General features: G+C 40.5%; 1 protein-coding gene across 4 annotated transcripts in view; it reads right to left on the reverse strand.

Annotated features, from left to right (window-relative positions):
- ADAMTS12 (ADAM metallopeptidase with thrombospondin type 1 motif 12) overlaps positions 1-14,651 on the reverse strand; it is a 369,738-nt gene extending 355,087 nt beyond the window's left edge. For 2 of the 4 annotated variants that reach the window (XM_082382159.1, XM_082382157.1), the window contains exon 1: positions 14,211-14,651. In XM_082382159.1, coding sequence (XP_082238285.1) covers positions 14,211-14,337 — 127 coding nt within the window. In that variant the 5' untranslated portion in view covers positions 14,338-14,651. The remainder of the gene's footprint in view (positions 1-14,210) is intronic. The other 2 variants (XM_082382160.1, XM_082382158.1) reach the window with 1 other exon arrangement.
- Between the last annotated feature and the right edge of the window lie 6,171 nt (positions 14,652-20,822).

Here is a 20,822-nt window from a genome sequence, read left to right on the forward strand (position 1 = left end):
AAATTGAAATCCCCACCACTGCCTCTTCATTTTCCTGTTTGAGATTAATAAGGAATCTAACTAGTAAGGAGTAAGCATCAGGCTCTGGATTACAGACTACTTAAAGCAAACCATTAACCACTTACGCAGATAAACTAATCTTTTGCTTCAGGCAAAAAAAAAAAAAAAAAGAGAGAGGGAAGGAAAGAAAGAAGAAAACAAAAGGGGAAGGAGAGGGAGAAGAAGAGAGAGAAAGGGGGGGGGGGGGGATTCTACTTTTTTCTACTTTTCTATTTCCACCTCCCAGCTGTACCTCTTGCACTTTGTAACTTGTGTTACTTTGTTCAAGTTACCTCCCCAACTACAATGTCTTTCACACTCTCTATCAAAATCTTGTGTTTAACATAATCTTATGCTTATTTTTTAAAGTCCCAACTCAAATTCTCCCTCTTCTTTTTCCTAATGTCCTTGCTTAAAATTCTTTCTCCCTCCCCTGAATCCCCATGTCCTTACTTTCTGTAGCTCCCAGAACAGCCCAATTTTACAAAGCCTTTTGTTTATTATATTATTTATAATAATATGGGACAAAGTGAGAGAGTGGCGTGTATATATATACACTACCAGATGTAAAATAGATAGCTAGTGAGAAGCAGCTGCATAGCACAGGGAGATCAGCTCGGTGCTTTGTGACCACCTAGAGGGGTGGGATAGGGAGGTTGTGCGGGAGACGCAAGAGGGAGGAGATATAGGGATATATGTATATATACAGACGATTCATTTTGTTATAAAGCAGAAACTAACACACCATTGTAAAGCAATTATACTCCAATAAAGATGCTAAAAAAAAAAAAAAGATATAGAATGGCTGAATGGATAGAAAAAGAATACTCATCTGTATGCTGCCTACCATAGACTCACCTCAGACATAAGGACACACAGGCTGATAGTGAATGGATGTAAACTGATGTTTCATGCAAAGGGAAACCAAAGAAAGCTGGTATAACTATATTTATATTGGACCAATAGACTTTAAAATAAAGACTCTAATAAAAGACAAAAAGGAGGATTACATGTTAATAGAGGGGTCAATCCAACATGTGGGGATTAAACAACATGCTACTGAACAACAAATGGATCAACAAAAAATAAATAAATAAACAAATAAATAAAGAGAAATTTAAAAATACCTTGAGACAAATAAAAATGGAAATACAATAAACCAAAAATCTACAGGATGCAGCAAACACCATTCTAAGAAGGAAGTTTCTAGTAATACAGACCTACCTCAAAAAACAAGAAAAAATCTCAAATAAATAATCGAACTTTGCACCTAAAGAAACTAGAGAAAGAAGAACAAATGAAGCCCAAAGTTAGTAGAAGAAATAAAATAATAAAGATCAGAGAGGAGATAAATGAAATAGACTAAAAAGACAATACAAAGAACAATGAAACTAAGAGCTAGTTCTTTGAAAAGATAAAAATGACAAACATTTTGCCAGACTTGCTAAGAGAAGAGTCAGAGCTCAAATAAATAAAATTAGAAAAGAAAGAGGGGAAATTACAACTGATATCAAGGAAATACAAAGTAACATAAAAGACTATTATAAACAATTTAACAACAACAAATTGCACAACCTGGAAGAAGTGGATGCATTCCTAGAAATACACAATCTTCTAAGACTGAATCATGAAGAAATTTTTTAAAATAATGATTGATTATTTAGAAGGAGGTTGAGTCAGAAAAAAATAAAACTCCCACCAAAAAAAAAAAAAAAAAAGTCCAGGTGAGTTCTACCGAACATTTAAAGAATTAATAGTTACACTTCTCAAACTATTTAAAAAAACTGAAGAAGAGGGAATGCTCTCAAACTCATTTTACAAATCCAGCATTACCTTAATACCAATCCTAGACCAAGAGACCACACACATTCATACACACACAAATTACATAGATGAACATAAATGCAAAAATCCTAAACAAAATATTAATAAGCTGAATTTAACAATACATTAAAAGGATCATACACCATGATCAAAGGGGATTTATTCCAGCAATGCAAGGATGGTCAACATCTGCAAATCCATCAACATGATACAGCACACTAACAAAATAAAAGATAAAAATCACATGCTTGTATTAATAGATGCAGAAAAAAACATCTGACAAAATTCAACATCTGTTTATGATAAAAACTCAACAAAGTGGGTGTAGACTAAACATACCTCAATATAACCTAGGCCATATATGACATACTCAATGGTAAAAAGCTAAAAGTTTTTCTTCTAAGATCAGGAACAAGAAAAGAATGCTCACTCATAGGACTTTCATTTGACATATTTTGGAGTTCCTAGCCAGAACAATTAGGCAGAAAAAATAAGCAAAATTTATCCAAACTGGAAAGGAAGAAGTTAAACTGTCACTATTTGTGGACCACATGATGCTATATATAGAAAATCTAAAGACTCCACCAAGTAAACTATTAGAACTAATAAAAAAGTTTCAGAAAAGTTTAAGGGTACAAAATCAATATACAAAATATGTTGTGTTTTATGCACTAAGAATGAACTATCAGAAATAGAAATTAAGAAAAAAATTTCATTTACAATTGCATCAAAAATAATAATATACCTAAGAATAAATTTAACTAAAGACATGAAAGACCTGTACACAGAAAACTGTAAGACACTGATGGAAGAAAATAGACACAAATATATGGAAAGATATACCATGCTTATAAACTGGAAGAATTAATATTGTAAAAATGTCTATTAACCAAAGTAATCTACAGTTTCAATGAAATTCCCATCAAAATTCCAAGGGAATTTTTCACAGAAAGAAAAAGAAAACAATCCTAAAATTTGTATGGAACCACAAAAGATCTCAAATAGACAAAGCAATCTGGAAAAAGAAGGACAAAGCTGGAGCCATTACATTCTCAGGTTTCAAAGTATATTACAAAGTTAAAGTAATAAAAAGGTATGGCATTGGCATAAAAACAGACACATGGATCAGTGGAACAGAATAGAGGACCCCAAAATGAACCCATGCATATACACCCAATTAATTTACAACAAAGAGGAAAGAATATACAATAGGGAAAGGACAGTCTTCAATAATTGTGTTGGGAAAACTGGAGAGCCCCATGCAAAAAAAATGAAACTGGACCACTATCTTACACCATATGCAAAAATTAACTCAAACTGGATTAAAGACTTTAATTTAAAACCAAAAATTGTAAAACTCCTAGAAGAAAATTTGGCAGTAAGCTCCTTGACATCTCACTTGGCAATATTTCTTTGGCTCTGACACCAAAGATAATGACAAAGAAAGTAAAAATAAACAAATGGGACTACATCAAACTAAAAATCTCTGCACAGCAAAGGAAACCATCAACAAAATAAGAAGGTAACCTAATGAATGGGAGAAGCTATTTGAAAATTATATATCCAATAGTGGTTAATTACCCAAAATATATAAGAACTCATAAAAATATGAGCTCAATAACAAATAAACTATCTGATTTTAAAATGGACAGATGATCTGAATAGACATCTTCCCACAGAAGACACACTGATGACCAACAGGCACATGAAAAGATGTTCAGCATCACTAATCATCATGAAATGCATATCAAAGTCACAATGATATACCACCTCACACCTGGTCAGAATGGCATTTATCAAAAGAACAAGAAATAACAAGTGTTGGTGAGGTTGTAGAGAAAAAGGAACACTTGTACACTGTTAGAGGGGATGTAAATTGATGCAGCAACTAGGGAAAACAAAAAATTAAAAGTAGAAATACCATATGATCCAGCATTTCCACTTCTGGTCATTTATCTGAAGAAAACGAAAGCTCTAATCAAAAAGATATATGCACCTTATGTTCATTGTGGCATTATTTACAATAGCCAAGATATAAAAAAAAAAAAAACTGTGTCAATCAGTAGATAAATGGATATGAAAGATATGGCATATATATATATATATATATATATACACACACACACACACACAAAAGAATACTACTTAGCATTAAAAAAGAGTATAATCTTGCCATTTGAGACACTAATGGACCTTGAGGATATTATGCTCAGTGAAATAAGCCAGACAGATAAAGGCAAATACTGTATGATTTCACTTATATGTGGAATCTAAATGACACAACAACTGAAAAAACAGACATAAAACTGAATTCATAGATCTACTGAACAGATCGGTGGTTGCCAGATGGGAGGAGACTTGTGGGGTCGGGCAAAATGGGTGAAGGGGATCTAGAGCTGTAAACTTCTCATTACAAAATAAATATGTCATAGGGACGTAATGTACACTATGGTTACTACAGTTAATAATACTCTATTGCAAATTTAAATGTTGCTCTCATTATAAGAAAAACAATCTTTAACATTTTATGGTGACAAATGTTAACTAAACATTGTGGTGATAATTTTCACTTTATACAAATATTGAATCATTATGTTGTACACCTGAGTGGAATGTCATATATCAATTATACCTCAATTTAAAAAAATTTGCATAAAGTGGTGCCATACTCTATCTAGTGTCTTGGTGAGGTGATAAAAGAGAAACAGACATGTGAAGTGCGTAATCACTAAAAGTCCTATCTTTTAAGGAAGCCTATTTGCTCTAAAATACTGGGGGTGGAGGTGGGAGTGAGGGGGGATTATAGATGAAACAAAACTGGCCAGAATTTGTAATTATTGAAGTATTGGGTAATGGGAGTTTATTATATTATTTTCTTTAGTGTACATTTGAAAATTTCTGTGATGAAAAGTTAAAAATAAATAAAGGCTTGTTTTGTCAACATAAAAAAAATGTGGGGGAAAACCACATGCCTAGGAATCAATGAAGCACAATATTTGTGATCACTTCTTACTTCTGGTTGACATCGGGCCTGCAATCAGAGGACAGGCCAAGTTCTCGCTCTGCCACCCACCAGCAGTGGGACCTTGGGCTCATCACCTAACTTCTTCGCTTCTTCAAGTATAAAATGGAGATAATATCAGTTCTGTCTACCTTACACGGCTGTTTGGAGGAGCTAATGAAACAATGAGAGTGAGAGGGCTTTGCAAACTATGGTGCCAAATAAATGTACACGTTTAAAGGAAGAGGATTCCAAGTCTATAAGGCCTCTGAAGGCAGGTTCTAGGTGTGATTCACCTCTGTATCCTCCACCAGGTCTAGCTGCATCATTCATACGGTAGATGTAAAGATGACCATTTGTTGTTCCTATGGCTGCCTTGCATCTGAACGTCTTTACCACATTTGGGGAGTTCCTTATCATGAGTCTTGGGAACAGAGCCCACCTCCCAGGAGAGAAGATGCAAGTGCAGGAAGCATGTCCCTCACCAGTCTAGCAGCTCTGGAGCACCCCGTACACTCATGTTTCATTCATCAGAGGCACTGCCTAGACTTTGAATCCAGAAGCAGTGATACCAAGAAGCAGGGATTATGGTAGCGGCCCCGAGACGAAGGAGGAGCTGGGGCTCGCAAGCAGCACCCAGCATCCAGACCCAATGGATGAGCATCACAAGGTGAAGTGTCTAGGACACGGCAGAGGCAGTGGCAGCAAAGGCAGCCATATTCTGACCTTTGTTCCTCCTGCAAAGCATCCACACTTGGCTCTCAGCTCTCCCGGCATTTCTTCGAGCGATCCAGGATCCCTTTAATAAATTCTTCTTCTGGGCTTCCCTGGTGGCACAGTGGTTAAGAATCCGCCTGCCAATGCAGGGGACACGGGTTCAAGCCCTGGTCTGGGAAGACCCCACAGGCCGTGGAGCAACTAAGCCCATGCGCCACAACTACTGAGCCTGTGTGCCACAACTACTGAGGCCCGCACACCTAGAGCCCATGCTCCGCAACAAGAGAAGCCACCGCAATGAGAAGCCCGCGCGCTGCAACAAAGAGTAGCCCCGCTCGCCACAACTAGAGAAAGCCCACATGTGGTAACGAAGACCCAACTCAGCCAAAAATAAATAAATTAATTAAATAAATTTTAAAGAATAAAAATAAAATAAATTCTTCTGCTAAAATCTAAAATAGTAATAATAATAATAATACTGTCATATCTTTGTATGGTGACAGATGGTAACTAGACTTACCAGTGATCATTTTGAAATGTATAGAAATATTAAATCACTATGTTGTGTACCTGGAACTAACAGAGTGTTGTAGGTCAATTATACTTCAATAAAAGAAAGAAAGAGGGAAATATGAGACAGAGCACAGTTTTCACTCTTAGGTACTAACCAATAGTCTCAATTTTTAAGAGACTATTAAAAGTCCAGACCCTTGTTTCTGACTGCAGCAACTAAGAGCAACAGAGCACAAAGCAACATGAACAAACCTTAAAAACAATGCTCAGTGAAAAATAAGAAACAAAACAAGTTAATACAGAGCCATTTACATTCATGGAAATTACACGCGGAAACAATAACACAGAGTTTGCCAGAACATACATGAACAAAAAAATACACATGGAACCCATTAAAATGGTTTTCTATGTGGAGGAATGGGAGTGGAGAATGGGGACCAAAATGCATAAATAAACAAAACAAGAAAGGTGTTTTGCACAAATTAATAATGCTAATGTACCACGCACTAGGAGTCAAATTGACTCAGGCCTCTGTACTGCCTGCTCCCCAAGGAATATCTGGACCTCATTGGTATCAGAGCTTCACTGCCCTTCAGAGTTCAGACCTCAGGGGGGAATGGGCAGGCTGGCTGAGGTTGGATGTAGTCAGCTTCTCTAGTATTTCCCTCATGTTGTTCTTTTCTTCTATGACTTACAGTGATGTCTCTGGCTCTTCCAGGGTTGGAGCAGTGGGGAGCAGTAAGGGGCAGAAAAAGTCTTATTCAACTGAATACAGCCATTATCCTGCAATGGTACCCCCTGTACGTGGTCCTGTCCTGATGCTGACTCCTCTCAAGAGAAGCTTTTATGACCCTTATAGCAGGGGTCCCCAACCCCCGGGCCGCGGACCGGTGCTGGTCCGCGGCCCGTTAGGAACCAGGCTGCACAGCAGGAGGTGAGCAGGGGGGCCAGCGAGCGAAGGTTCATTGCCCGCTCCCCATCATTCCCCATTGCTCGCGTTACCTCCTGAACTATCCCCCCCATCACTCGCATTACAGCTTGAACAAACACCCCCCAACCCGTCCATGGAAACATCATCTTCCACGAAACTGGTCGCTGGCGCCAAAAAGGTTGGGGACCGCTGCCTTATAGGACCTGTCTCTGAAGATACATCTCAGAGAATTAAACATGATTTAAATATAAAATGAAAGACTAACTTGCCTAAACCCCAGCACCTATTGCCCAAAGAATAAAAGAGCAAATACATATACAGCTTTTGACCCAGTTGCTTTTGATCTAATGTGCTTTTAAGAGAGCCAGCATAAGCTGGCTGTGTAATCATATAATAATTATAGTAACCATTTAATGAACACTTGCTACAATACTCCTCATTTAATACACACAACAACTCTGTGACACAGATTCAGTTACTATCCCCATTTCATAGAAAAAGAAACAGAATGTAAGAGAGGTCACAGAGCCAACATGCAATGTTACTTGGATTAAAATCTTGTGCTTCCTATTTCAAAATCATGTTCTTGGCCACTGCATTTTGTGTACATAAGCAGTTGCACTTGGCAGCGGGGATAGCAGAGGAGAGGTAATAGCACTGCCCCTGGGGATGATGATCTGACAAGAAAAGAACTGCATGACTTCTTTAAGAGGCCTCAAGTCACTCAGCAATAAATGGAGAAAATAACTGCCTCTTTATCGGGTGAAGTAATGGGAGATAAGACCAGTTTCACTACTTGATTTTACTGCAAAGGAAGCGGCTAAGCCACATCTGCCAATAGGTGTGGATGGAAACAGGAGGCCACTTACAGAGTGTGGCTTCCGTGGGTGGCCCAGCTGCACCTGCCTCATCTACACAATGGGCATAACAATAATAGTATTCCCCTCCTACGGTGGTTGTGAGAATTCAACGTAGTAATATATGTAATAGATTTGGAACAGTGCTTGACAGATAACACTCACTCTCTAAACACTAACTACTTATTCTTGGTATTAAAGATAGAAAATTGGGGGAGTTCCCTGGCGGTCCAGGGGTTAGGACTCTGCACTCTCACTGTCGAGGGTTCAATCCCTGGTCGGGGAACTAAGATTCCCGCAAGCCGCAAGGTGCAGCCAAAAATATATAGAAATAAAGATAGAACCTTGGCTACTAGGGATCTCTGTGGCCTTAAATATGTGTAAGCTCCAGGCGATGGGGAGAGGCTTGCACTCATCTTGGCTTTCTCTCAGTAGGTGTTTAGTTTGGAAGATTAGCTAGCTATCATCCTGGCCAATAGAAAGCAGAGCTCAGAGGGGATATGACAGGGATGGAGAAATAAGATGTCAGGAAATAATAATAACTCCTAAATTTTACCATTTCTATGGTCAAACATGGCATTTAGAGTATACCAACTTGGTCTTGGTCATCCTCACAATTATCTGGGATATTATTAACAAGTGTCCCTTGTCTTAGCCTTCATCCCCACCTCTGTAAAAAGACAATAAAGAGGAGTGAGGATTCCTGCTGCAGCGATCTGACCCCAGAGCCCACCCTCCTAACCTCTGCTCTCACTACTTCTCAAGGGTCAACCACCAAGAGCCAGACATCAAGGTAGGGTGTCAACAAGGCTGGGCCATTGTGGCTCACAGGCTCAGTAGTTGTGGCTCGTGGGCTCAGTAGTTGTGGCTCACGGGCTCAGTAGTTGTGGCTCGCGGGCTCTAGAGCACAGGCTCAGTAGTTGTGGTGCACAGGCTTAGTTGCTCTGTGGCATGTGGGATCTTCCCGGACCAGGGCTCGAACCCATGTCCCCTGAATTGGCAGGCAGATTCTTAACCACTGCGCCACCAGGGAAGCCCTGTGAAGGCTCTTCTTACATTAAGATCTGAAATCATTTCCTCCTTGCAGAAGTTATTTTTTGCAAATGGCATAAATACATGATTATGACATTGGTCTTGAAACACACTGCAGTGCTCCCTCGGTTCTGCCCAAGTCCACGCAGCCTGGAGTATGTCTCTAACATGGGGTGAAGTGCCGGCCCTCTCAACTTCATGGAGCTGTCAGCAGCAAAAGAGATCATGGAAGTGACTGGTGACTTGTAAGCAGTACGGGGCAAAACGAACCTGAGGGGATATCATCAGCTGCAGAAGAGAGGCCATGTGTTGTGTGCAAGATTAATACTTCCTATTGTTCTGATACTTGGTTGGGAGCCTTGTGGAGGTCATCACACAACTGTGTATGTCACCACTGAGCGATGTGGAAGGAATAGTGGGCAGAGATTGCCCAATCTACCTGTTTCTAGTCCCAGAAAGGATTGGATTTATTTCCATGGTCCTTCCTATATCTAAAATCCCGACTCTGCCTGCCCCTTAGAACTAGAAGGAACCTTAATAGTCACGGAGGTTCTGAGTTGGCCTCCTACTGCAGAATCCTGTGTGACTCCCTTGATGCCGTTGCTGGAACGGCAGTTAGTAGGTGCTCAGTAAATGCATGTTGACTGACGGACCAGTTGGGCCTCTCATTCCTCATCTGCAAAAATAAGGAGGATGGCAGACATGACATCTGAAGTAATTTGAAAGTTTAAATGGTCAGAATTTGGATGCAATTCAAAAATGTTATCAGAGTGGAGATGGAATTCTAGGGAGATTGCTTAATTATGAAGCAGCAAGCAGGTCATGTGGAGGCAAAGCTCTGGTCATCCTATTGCCTGGAAGCCTTAAGGATTTCCTTCTCAATGCAAATCAAAACTACAATGAGGTACAACCTCACGCTGGTCAGAATGGCCATCATTAAAAAGTGTACAAATAACAAATCCTGGAGAGGGTGTGGAGAAAAAGGGAACCCTCCTACACTGTTGGTGGGAATGTAAATTGGTGCAGCCACTATGGAAAACAGTATGGAAGTTCCTCAAAAAACTAAAAATAGAGTTGCCATATGATCCAGCAATGCCACTCTTGGGCATATATCCAGATGAAACTCTAATTTTAAAAGATACATGCACCCCTATATTCATAGCAGCACTATTCACAATAGCCAAGACATGGAAACAACCTAAATGTCCATCAACAGTTGAATGGATAAAGAAGATGTGTTACATATATACAATGGAATATTACTTAGCCATCAAAAAGAATGAAATAATGCCATTTGCAGCAATATGGATGGACCTAGAGATTATCACACTAAGTGATAAGTAAGTCAGAAAGACAAGTAAGTCAGAAAGACAAAGACAAGTACCATATGATATCACTTATATGTGGCATCTAAAATATGACACAAATGAACTTATCTACAAAACAGACACAGACTCACAGCCATAGAGCATAGACTTGTTGTTGCCAAAGGGTTGGGGGAGGGATGGGTTGGGAGTTTGGGATTAGCAGATGCAAACTATTATGTAGAGAATGGATAAACAACAAGGTCCTACTGTATAGCACAGGGAACTGTATTCAGTATCCTGCCATAAACCATAATGGAAAAGAACATGAAAAAGAATGTATATATATGTATAACTGAATGAGTTTGCTGTACAGCAGAAATTAACACAACATTGCAAATCAACTATACTTCAATAAAATTAAATTAAAAAAAAAGAATTTCCTTCTCTAACTAGCTTGCCCTCATTCTCATTCTCATTCTCTCACTTCTCTTGCTCTCTCTCTCTTAGTTCTACATGGAAATCTGCTCAGAAATTTCTCTTTTGCACCAAATGGGGATTACTTGTAAATCCACTGGTGAGTTGATTGAGAACAAATATTTTGGTGAAAAGACTTTTAAAAATCTGAATTTTTTTCTGGTTTAATTTTATTTATTTATTTATTTGAAGTTATTACAAAATAATGGCTATATTTCCCTGTGCTGTACAATATGCTCTTGTAGCTTATTTATTTTATACATAGTAATTTGTATCTCTTAGCCCGCTACCCCTATCTTAACCCTACCCCTTCTCTCCCCCACTGGTAACCACTAGTCCATTCTCTATAATTGTGAGTCTATTTCTGTTTTGTTATGTTCATTCGTTTTATTTTTTAGATCCCACATACAAGTGATATCATATAATATCTGTCTTTCTCTGACTTATTTCACTAAGCATAATACCCTCTAGGTCCATCCACATTGTTGCAAATGGCAGAATTTCATTCTTTTTTATGGCTGAGTAGTATTCCATTGTATATATATACCACATCTTTATCCATTCACCTGTTGGTGGACACTTAGGTTGCTTCCATACCTTGGCTGTTGTAAATAGTGCTGCTATGAACACTGGTGTGCATGTATCTTTTTGAATTAGTGTTTTCATTTTCTTCCAATATTTTCCCAGCAGCGGAATTCCTGGATCATATGGTAGTTCTATTTTTAGCTTTTTGAGGAACCTCCATACTGTTTTCCATAGTAGCTGTACAAATTTACATTACCATTAACAGTGTACAAAGGTTCCCTTTTCTCCACATCCTCACCAACATTTATTACTTGTTGACTTTTTGATGATAGCCATTCTGAAAGGTGTGAGGTGATATCTCATCGTGGTTTTGATCTGCATTTTTCTGATGATTATTGATGTTGAGCATCTTTTCATGTGCCTGTTGCCCATCTATATACCTTCTTTGGAAAAATGTATATTCAGGTCTTCCGCCCATTTTTTGATTGGGTTGTTTGGGTTTTTTGATATTGAGTTTTGTTTTTTGGTTTTTTTAAATTTTTTATTTATGTATTTATTTATTTATTTATGGCTGTGTTGGGTCTTCGTTTCTGTGCGAGGGCTTTCTCTAGTTGCAGCAAGTGGGGGCCACTCTTCATCGCGGTGTGCGGGCCTTTCACTATCGTGGCCTCTCTTGTTGCGGAGCACAGGCTCCAGACGCGCAGGCTCAGCAATTGTGGCTCACGGGCTTAGTCGCTCCACGGCATGTGGGATCTTCCCAGACCAGGGCTTGAACCCGTGTCCCCTGCACTGGCAGGCAGATTCTCAACCACTGCGCCACCCGGAAGCCCCTGATATTGAGTTTTATACATATATATATGTGTGTATATATATATATATATATATATATATATATATATATATATATTTTTTTTTTTTTTGGATCTTAACCCCTTATTGGTTATATCATTTACAAATATTTTCTCCCATTCAGTCGGTTGTCTTTTCATTTTGTTGATGGTTTCCTTTGCTGTGCAAAAGCTTTTAAGTTTAATCAGGTCCCATTTATTTACTTCTGCTTTTGTTTCTTTTGCCTTAGGAGACAGATCCAAAAAAATATTTCTACGTCTTATGTCAAAGAGTGTTCTGCCTATGTTCTCTTCTAGGATTTCAGTGGTTTCAGGTCTTACATTTAGGTCTTTAATTAAAATCTGAAAATTTTTTTGGAAATTATTTTTTAAATCTATATATCTGTGCGTCACTAAAAAGCTCAGAGTACTGTACAGCTATTTTTCGGTATCAACTCCTCTCAGCCCATAACCCTAAAGGTGGCCAGGAAAGACAACCATCTCTCACTTTCTAGAGAGGAGAAGGCAAGTCCCAGTGGTGTCTGTTCCACAGTAAGCTGAATTGGCTTACAAAGATGCGGAGCAAGCAGAGCTGAAAACCAACCCAGGAGAATGCGTGTCTTTGAACCAAATCATCTCCAAATGCCCTGGGAAGTGCTTGCAGGCTTTGTTTGTGCTGCCAGCAAAAGAGAGACTTTTCACAAAAGGGCTGTTTTTCAAAGAACAACAAACGCTATTTTAAACTTGGGGGTGGGAGATCGTATCTGGACCGTTTACACAAGCGAGTGCTGGCTGACTGACATCTCACCCCAGTGTTTGCCCGTTCCGGCTTCCCAGGAAAGCAAAGGGACCTGCTTCTGATGGCTCTGGAAGTGAGCAACAAATGAGGTCTCCAGCAGTATTTGAACTTTGCAACGTAGGCAGAAACCCTCAACAAGATCAGGCTGGTGATGTTTGCCACCCAAGTGGTCTTGGGTATTAAAGGGGGTCAGGAAGCTATGGAAGCTTCCCGAGACTTGAGCACTGTCAGCAGACACAGGACTTAATGGATGCTAACCCCATGCTGTCTGTGTGTGTGTGTGTGTGTGTGTGTGTGTTGTCCCTATTATTGTTCTAGGACAATGCTGCTTGACTGTAAGAAGCCAACCTCTGGAGTCTGGCTACCTGGGTTTAAAACCTCACGCCACCATAGCTAAGCCCATAAACTTCCCAAGCTTCAGCTTCTATGGGTGTAAAGCAGGGATGGTAACAGTGGTCCCTGCACCCCAGGCAACTGTTGTCAGTGGTCAAGAGGCTGACACACCAGAGCGCCTTAGCGGTCCTGGCACATGGGACACGGTCCAGCCACGCAGGTCATTGCTGCTGCCATGACTGCTTCCCCTCAGAAGTCCAACGAACTCCCCACCAAACAGGACAGTGTGTCTGACCCTTGCAAGTCCAATATAAAAAACAGAGGCAACAATACTATCCTGCTCAGGGTGTTAGGCTTTAAAAATATATAATAATAACAACAACAATAATAATAATAACAAATTTTCCATCACAACTCCTCCAGTGCTTTCTATAGCATGAAATTCTGAAAGAGAAGCAGCCAGCTGTGACCAGCAAGACAGGACAGGGAAAGGTGCGCCCCTATGGTAGGAAATTTTCTCTAAAAGGTCTGTTATTTTTACAACACAGCCCTAAATCTTTCCAGGAAAACACAGTCAAGCTCACTCAGCAGGGGGATGGAATCACATTTCCCCTTACCTCACCAGAAGTTTCAAACTAACTAAAAACATGGCAGTGACTGCCAGTGGCCGGTTGGAACTTTTTAAAAAAAAATCATTTTCCGTTTTCAGAATCTGAAAAATAGGGATTGAAACAGTGCAGCATTCAGAAGAGACAAAAGAGACAGTTGGGGGGTGGTTCCTAGCTACCTCTAGAGTCTTCACTGCAGCATCCTTAGTGTAAAAGAGATGTGGATCCTCGCCTTTCGGTAAAAAGTAAGGAATCTACACCTTAAGCACTGAAATGCAAGATGCTCCCAGCCCAGATTTCCTCGCAACTCAGTCAAACGGCTTTGCGGAGTTCAGCCGAGTGGGGGAAGGGAAAAGAGAGCAACCAACTTTGCACGCGTCTTACCCCTGAGGTTTTCAAAGGAAATAAAGAAAAGCCACTAACCTTGCCTCCTGTCCGGGAAGAGCACAGGGCCCGGCTGAGGTTGTCTCCCATAGCAAAGGGCCCCCAAGTTCAGGAGCTGAGCCACCACGGAGAGCTTTGCAAGCCAGCTCCTCTGTGCACATGGCATGATTCAGTTGTTGCGGAGAGAAAAGTCAACAAGCTTTAGCTCAAGAAATCAAGTCCTCGCCTGTGGCCGAGCAAGAAGATGCAGGGGTGCATGGTCCCGGAGTGGGGAGGGGGAAGCTGCAAGGTTGCCCACGATCTCCCTTTGCTCTTTTAAGCAGAAAGGGGCTGGTTACCTTTCCGTCCCCTCCCTCCTCCCGAAAGCGGAGTGATTCAGCTGACAGCGTCTGCTTTCCGTGGGGTGCGGAATGGGTCAGAGCGGGAGGGCGCAGCCCACCCCCGATCCCCACCCCTCTGCCTTGGGCGCCAGGCCTCCTCGCAGACAGCTCCGCGCATCTTGCTCCGGGACTCCCACCCCCGCGCTCCGCCGGCCCCGCCCAGAGCCCGGCCAAGCCGGCCAAATAGGGGAGCCCCGGGGAGAGTCACCCTGGGCGGGACTCCGAGTGAGAGGCGCCCCCAGGCCAGCCCTTCATACAGGCGGAAAATGTTGAGCTCAGGAATGGGGCAGAGAGGACCCCATTCCCTGACCCTCCTCAGCTCAGTGCTGCCCCCTTTCCAGCCTTTCCCAGTTCCCGAACTTTTCCTACTATTGCTCTACCAAGACTCCTCAGCAGGTCTCTGCGATTCTCTTCCAGGCCCGGCTAGGGCTTCCATTTGAGAAAGTAACATGCAATTTTTCTCTTTGCCAAGTCACACAAAGGGAAATGGTCTGTTCAAATGCTAGTTCAACCCTGGACAAGTTCCTTCATCTGTACCATGAGGCTATGCATAGGACCAAACAACCATGAGCCACTCTGAGTCTGCAGGTCTCTCTAGCGCTTTTCTAATTTCCTAAGCCTACCTCCACTCACCCAGAAGGAAACCAGGAGAGCAGAGGAAGTAAGTCAGCCCAAGAAGGTGTCAAGGTATTTCTCCAGTTCACCTGCACAGGCTGCCCTTGGAAGGGGAAACCATTCAGAGGCTCAAGCTTCACATCAATGAGCGAATGCTGCAAACTAGGCTGCTTGCCAGGCGTCCTGAGAATTTCCTGGGATGATCCAACCAAGGTTTTCACCTCTGGGCTGAAACAGGCCTCCTTATTCCATTCAGGAGGAATTTGGCCCCATATTGGTTCTCCATGGCTTCCAGCCAACCATATGTGCTCAGTGAGAGGAGGACGGCAGGGTACCAACTCATCCAACCTTGCCCAGGGCCAGTGCAACCAAGTCAAACAGTGATCCAAGGGCAAGGTGGTACTCACAAGCCTGGGGCGGGTAGTTTGATGGACTTCAGATACATACACACCACGACATTTCAAGGGGTAGGTATAAGACTCCTGTTATTGCCATTACAAATTCCCAAAAGTTTGGTGACTCAAAACAACACAAATTTAGTATCTTACAGTTCTGGTGGTCAGAAGTCTGAGATGGGTCTCACTAGGCTAAATCAAGGCATTAGCCCAGCTGCATTCCTTTCTGGAGGCTCTTTCCTTGCCTCTTCCAGGTTCTAGACGCTGCTCACATTCCTTGGCTCATGGCCCTCTTCCGCCATTTTCAAAGTCAGTAAGGGCCAGTTGGGTCTCTTAAGTCGCATCATCCTGACACTATCTCTTTTTCTTCCCTTTTTCATTTATAAGGACCCTTGTGATTATGTTAGATCCACCCAGATTATCCAGCTTAATCTTTTTATCTTATAGTCAGTTGATTAGCAACCTTAATTCCATCTGCAACCTTATCCTCTTTGCCATACATTACAGGTTATGTTGTGCTGTCATAGGCCAGTCATAGAACTGCTCTGAGCCTTTTGTCCTGTTACATAAATATTAGGCAAGAAGAGCATAGCTTGAGTCCAAAGGAAATACAGAGAAGACAGGCATGTCGAGTGAAATGTCATGAAGACCCAACAGAAGGGCAGTTGCAAAGGCACTGAAGAACCACTTTGGGCTAGAACTCTTTGTTTCTTTCCCTTTTCTCCTCTTCCCCTCCCCCTTGCCCTTCTCCTCCTCCTCTTCTTCCTCCTTCTGATTCTTTTTTTTTTTTAATTGGAGTATAGTTGCTTTACAATGTTGTGTTAGTTTCTGCTGTACAATGAAGTGAATCAGTTCTTCTTCTTCTCCTTTTAACAGCAAGCAGGGTCTCACCTAAAGGGTGAGAAAGGGAGTTTTCTACTGGCATTTAGTGAGTAAAGGCCAGAGATACTGCTAAACAGCCTACAATGCATAGCATTTCTCTCCACAGCAAAGAATATGCCAATAGTGCCGAGGTTCAGATACCTTTTTCTAGATACATATATGCTAGTCAGAGCTAGGCTTCTGATACTCAGTTCTTTTACACTTTTTGCCATTGAAAGGACATTCTTTTTTTTTCTTAATTGAAGTCTAGTTGATTTACAATGTTGTGTTTGTTTCAAGTGTACAGCAGAGTGATTCAGTTATACATATATATATATATATATATATTCTTTTTCAGGGTCTTTTCTCTGCTTTTTTTCCCCAAGTACTGTGGAAGAGACTCACATAATTGCACCTCCTGGTGCAACTACCAATTCATGTCTCCAATTTCAGCAAGTTTTCAACATGGCTCAGCACATATATGCATCCTGCTATTATTCCAAGACTGAGTTCCTCTTACTCTCTCCAGAATTTATAAAATTTCTCCAAAGCCTGGTGTTACCTCGGGGTAGAGGGAAGAATTAATCCTCCTCAACTTTTCCTCTGCTCAATGGGAAAAGGAAACAAATCCTTTTGGTGACCAAGGTTGGTAGCAATAAAAAAGCCAACTGCCTTTCCTGATATGTCCTCTATAGAGAGCACAGCTTTGAAGCAGTGCATAGTCTCCAAAATATCCCATGGCTGATGCAAATATGCTACCATTGAAGAAAAACTACAAACACATGTAAAATCCAACTGTTAAATAAGAGGTAGGAACAGCAAACATTTACCACATGCTGACTATTTACTGGGCATTGCCCTGTATCTGCATTACTTTATTTAATCTTCACAAAAACCTATTAATTAGGCAGGTAATATTATTATCTTTGGTTTGCAGATGAGAAAACAGACACTGAAAGGTTAATAACTGCCTAGGATCACATCACTGTGAAGCGGAAAGCTAGGATGAAGCAGTGAAGGTCAGAGAAATAAAAAGACTTAGCCGAGACACTAGGTAGAATCAAATATAGATCTGTCTTACTTACTTGTAATGTCTTCATCCACAAAGAGTGAAGGGACTAAGAATACCAACATATAGACATTATCATAGTGTCTCAGGTAGTGGTTTAGTTCTTATGGTAAAGTGTTTTCCATGTAAAAAAACAAATTGAGACAAAATATCTAAAATGCTTCACAAAGAGTTTCCTCTGTTACATAGGCAAATAAGGCATAAAAAATTCATACTTTCCTTAAAAACCTGTAGAAGAACAAGGGATGGCTGAAATTCAAGGAAAATTAGCTCAAGGCATTTTTCACAGCTGTCATTAACACTGGAAAGACAAAAAACTGACATCGGCCAAGAAAACCAAGCCTGACTTGGCCCCAAGTATCACAAATGAACATGCCACAAAAAGAGAAGTAACATCTGTTAATCCTACCCAAATACCACAACCACCACCTCATAACGGCAATCATAGTATCATACTCTATAGTTTACAAAGTTCTTTTCGTAAGCCAAGTCAGAGGATGGAAGGGAGAAGAGTCTTCCTCTGAGGTTTTTGAGTGTAGTTAGACCTTAATTCTGCTTGGAAGTCAAAAAACATTGCCTTCAAAAATCATACATTTTAATATTGTTGTCACAAGTACTATTTTCTTTTAAACCTCTCTGCAGTCCTTGAAAGAAGATGGGGATGGTATTTGTAACCCTCAGGACTGTCAGTTCACTTTTATTCTTCCACCCACTTGTATTCAACGTATAATTGGATCAATAATCAGCACTGCCCACTCGATACATTCTCAACACCCAGGGAGTTTGTCTTCCTGGCTCAATTTGAAGACCCTAGAATCTATTCATTGCAGATTTTGTAAAGCTACTTGGCTTTGTATTAAGTGAATGCCATTGGACCATTCATCAGACATTGTAATTAATCCATTTGATTAAAGAAACACTGTCATGCCAATGCCCCTTTGAAAGCCATGGCTGAGAAGGCTATGGATCCCTGATTATTAAAACATACTATTGGCTGAAAGAAAACAGCATCTCAGAAAAAAAATGTGTAGCAGTTGGATCAAAATGTTGCAGCAAATTGAAACTAACATCATTTGGGATAAACTTAAGCCTAATCAGAATGAAATGTAACCAAGGTTTACTAGGGTTGGTGGAAGGAGATCCACATGGGTGGGCTGCCAGAGGGAGCCCAGGTGGGGTGAGGGGGGATAGGGCCTGTTGAAAGGGGTCAGAGCCTCAGCAATGTAAAAAGGACATCCGTGTAGGATAGCTGCCCAATGCATTGTATCAGAGCCAGAGCAGAGTGAGAAGTGCACCCACCTAAGAGGGGATGTCCCAGCAGGGTGTTGAAATACTGGCAGGGTAAGGAGGCGTGGGGTGATGGTGGCAACTGAGGCAGTGACTGGAGGTTGGTTACATACAGGGGGATTGATCAAATAAGTTAACACAGCAAGGATAATGGGAGTCAAGCTTCTCACTGCCAGTGAAGAGCAGTACCAGTCAGAAAAGAGAAAAACATAAAATGAACTCTGTGATGTTGTATTGTAACTGAATCCATAGTTGGAACCCATAGTTGTTGATGTATGTATAGATGTATACAGAAATAAAGATATAAATGTGCATAAGTGTTAGGTATATGTGTGTATGCGTACATATATTCCCTAGGCCTGTCCGTTTGAGTATGTTGGAGCAACAACACCCCAAAAGCAATGAACACATCTGACACTCAGATCTTGGATTCTAAATACCATTCTCCTCTAAAGAAACTAGGACTCCTTAAAGATATGGCTTAGAGAAAACAAAAGATGAGCCTGAGTCATTTTATTGCTCAAAAAACAAAAAGACAAACAAAAAAACAACAAAAAAAGCCAACAACAACAAAGAAAGACTCAAAGAAAGATGAGAGCACATCGAAAGGAGAGAGGAGCTAGCATGAAAGAGCACCCACTAGCCAAATCTAGGAAAGTTTAAGCAAAAATACACAATAGTAACAAATTATTAGACATATAATAAAATAAGAACCATGAATCCAAACTGATACAAATAGAGAAATGAATAGAAAGGTCGATGACAGACGGAATCTTTATATAATTTTAAAGTACCTCCTCCCAAATATTTATTAATTATAAAGTACTCAAAAGAGTAGAGTGCAGAAGCCAAACAGGTATCACCTTAATCGAGTTAACAATGTAAACAGAATCAGTGAGGTGGAAAATCAAAACTGCACACTCCCTGATAGGCTTCAGTGAGAACAACATCACTTGTGTGAAACCTCTGCCAGAGATATATAGCCTGAATCTAACAATGCGGAAACATCAGACAAACCAAAATTGAGGGACATTCTACAAAATAACTGGCTTTTTATCTTCAAAAGGCCATGAAAATCAAAAGAAAACTGAAAAACTCTTCTAGATTGAAGGAGACCAAAGAGATATGACAACTAAATGCAACACATGAGTCTGAATAGGATCCTTTTGTTACAAAAGACATTGTTGGATCAATTAGTGAAACTTGAAAGGGGACAGAGGATTGGATAGTAGTACTGTTTCACTTAATTTCCTGATTGTGATTGTTGTGGTTTTGTAGAAGAATGTCCTTGTTTGTTAGAGGTATATACCTTAAAGTATCAATATTTGAAGGTGATGAGACATCTAGTTGACAACTTAAATAATTTAGAACACAAAATGTTTTCTGCTTTTTTTTTAACTTCACTTCCAACTTTTCTGTAAGTTTGAGATTGTTTCTAAATAAAAAACATCAAATGTAACAATCTGTTCTCATTCTTTAAAATAATTTAACACTTGGTGGAGATGCTATAGAATTGGAAATTAGAGAAGCCTAATAATGAGAGGTTAGTAGTCAACTAAGTGCCCATGTATGGTAGTCTCTGAGCACCCATGCTGACAGCTGTGGATGTTACCCTTGTCAGACTGGTCCTATGTGGGTCCTGAACCACATGGGCACCAGTCCTTTTCTATCACTCTGCCTTAAAGATTAAGCCTGAATTAAAGAATAGTGTGCTCATTGTTCCCAAAGAGAGGAAGAAATTAGGGATGGAATGTATCAGGGAACCTTTGAATACTACTACCTTAGCAAAAAGAGAATACCTCATTTATTCATTCAACAAATATTTATTGATTGCCTACTATGTCCAGGCATTGAGATTATAGCAATGAAGGAAATAGAGACTCTTTCCTCATGCTTGAATATGTCCTAGTTTGGGGTTGTGGGAATCAGGAGTAAAGGAAATAAATAAACAAACAAATATATACTATGTAAGATAGTGGTAAGAGCAGCAGAGAGTAATAAGCAGGCTAAGGAGGACAGTGAGTGACTGAGAGGGGTGGGTTTC

This window comes from Balaenoptera borealis (assembly GCF_965194805.1).
Source record: "Balaenoptera borealis genome assembly, chromosome: 2".
Lineage (NCBI taxonomy): Eukaryota > Metazoa > Chordata > Mammalia > Artiodactyla > Balaenopteridae > Balaenoptera > Balaenoptera borealis.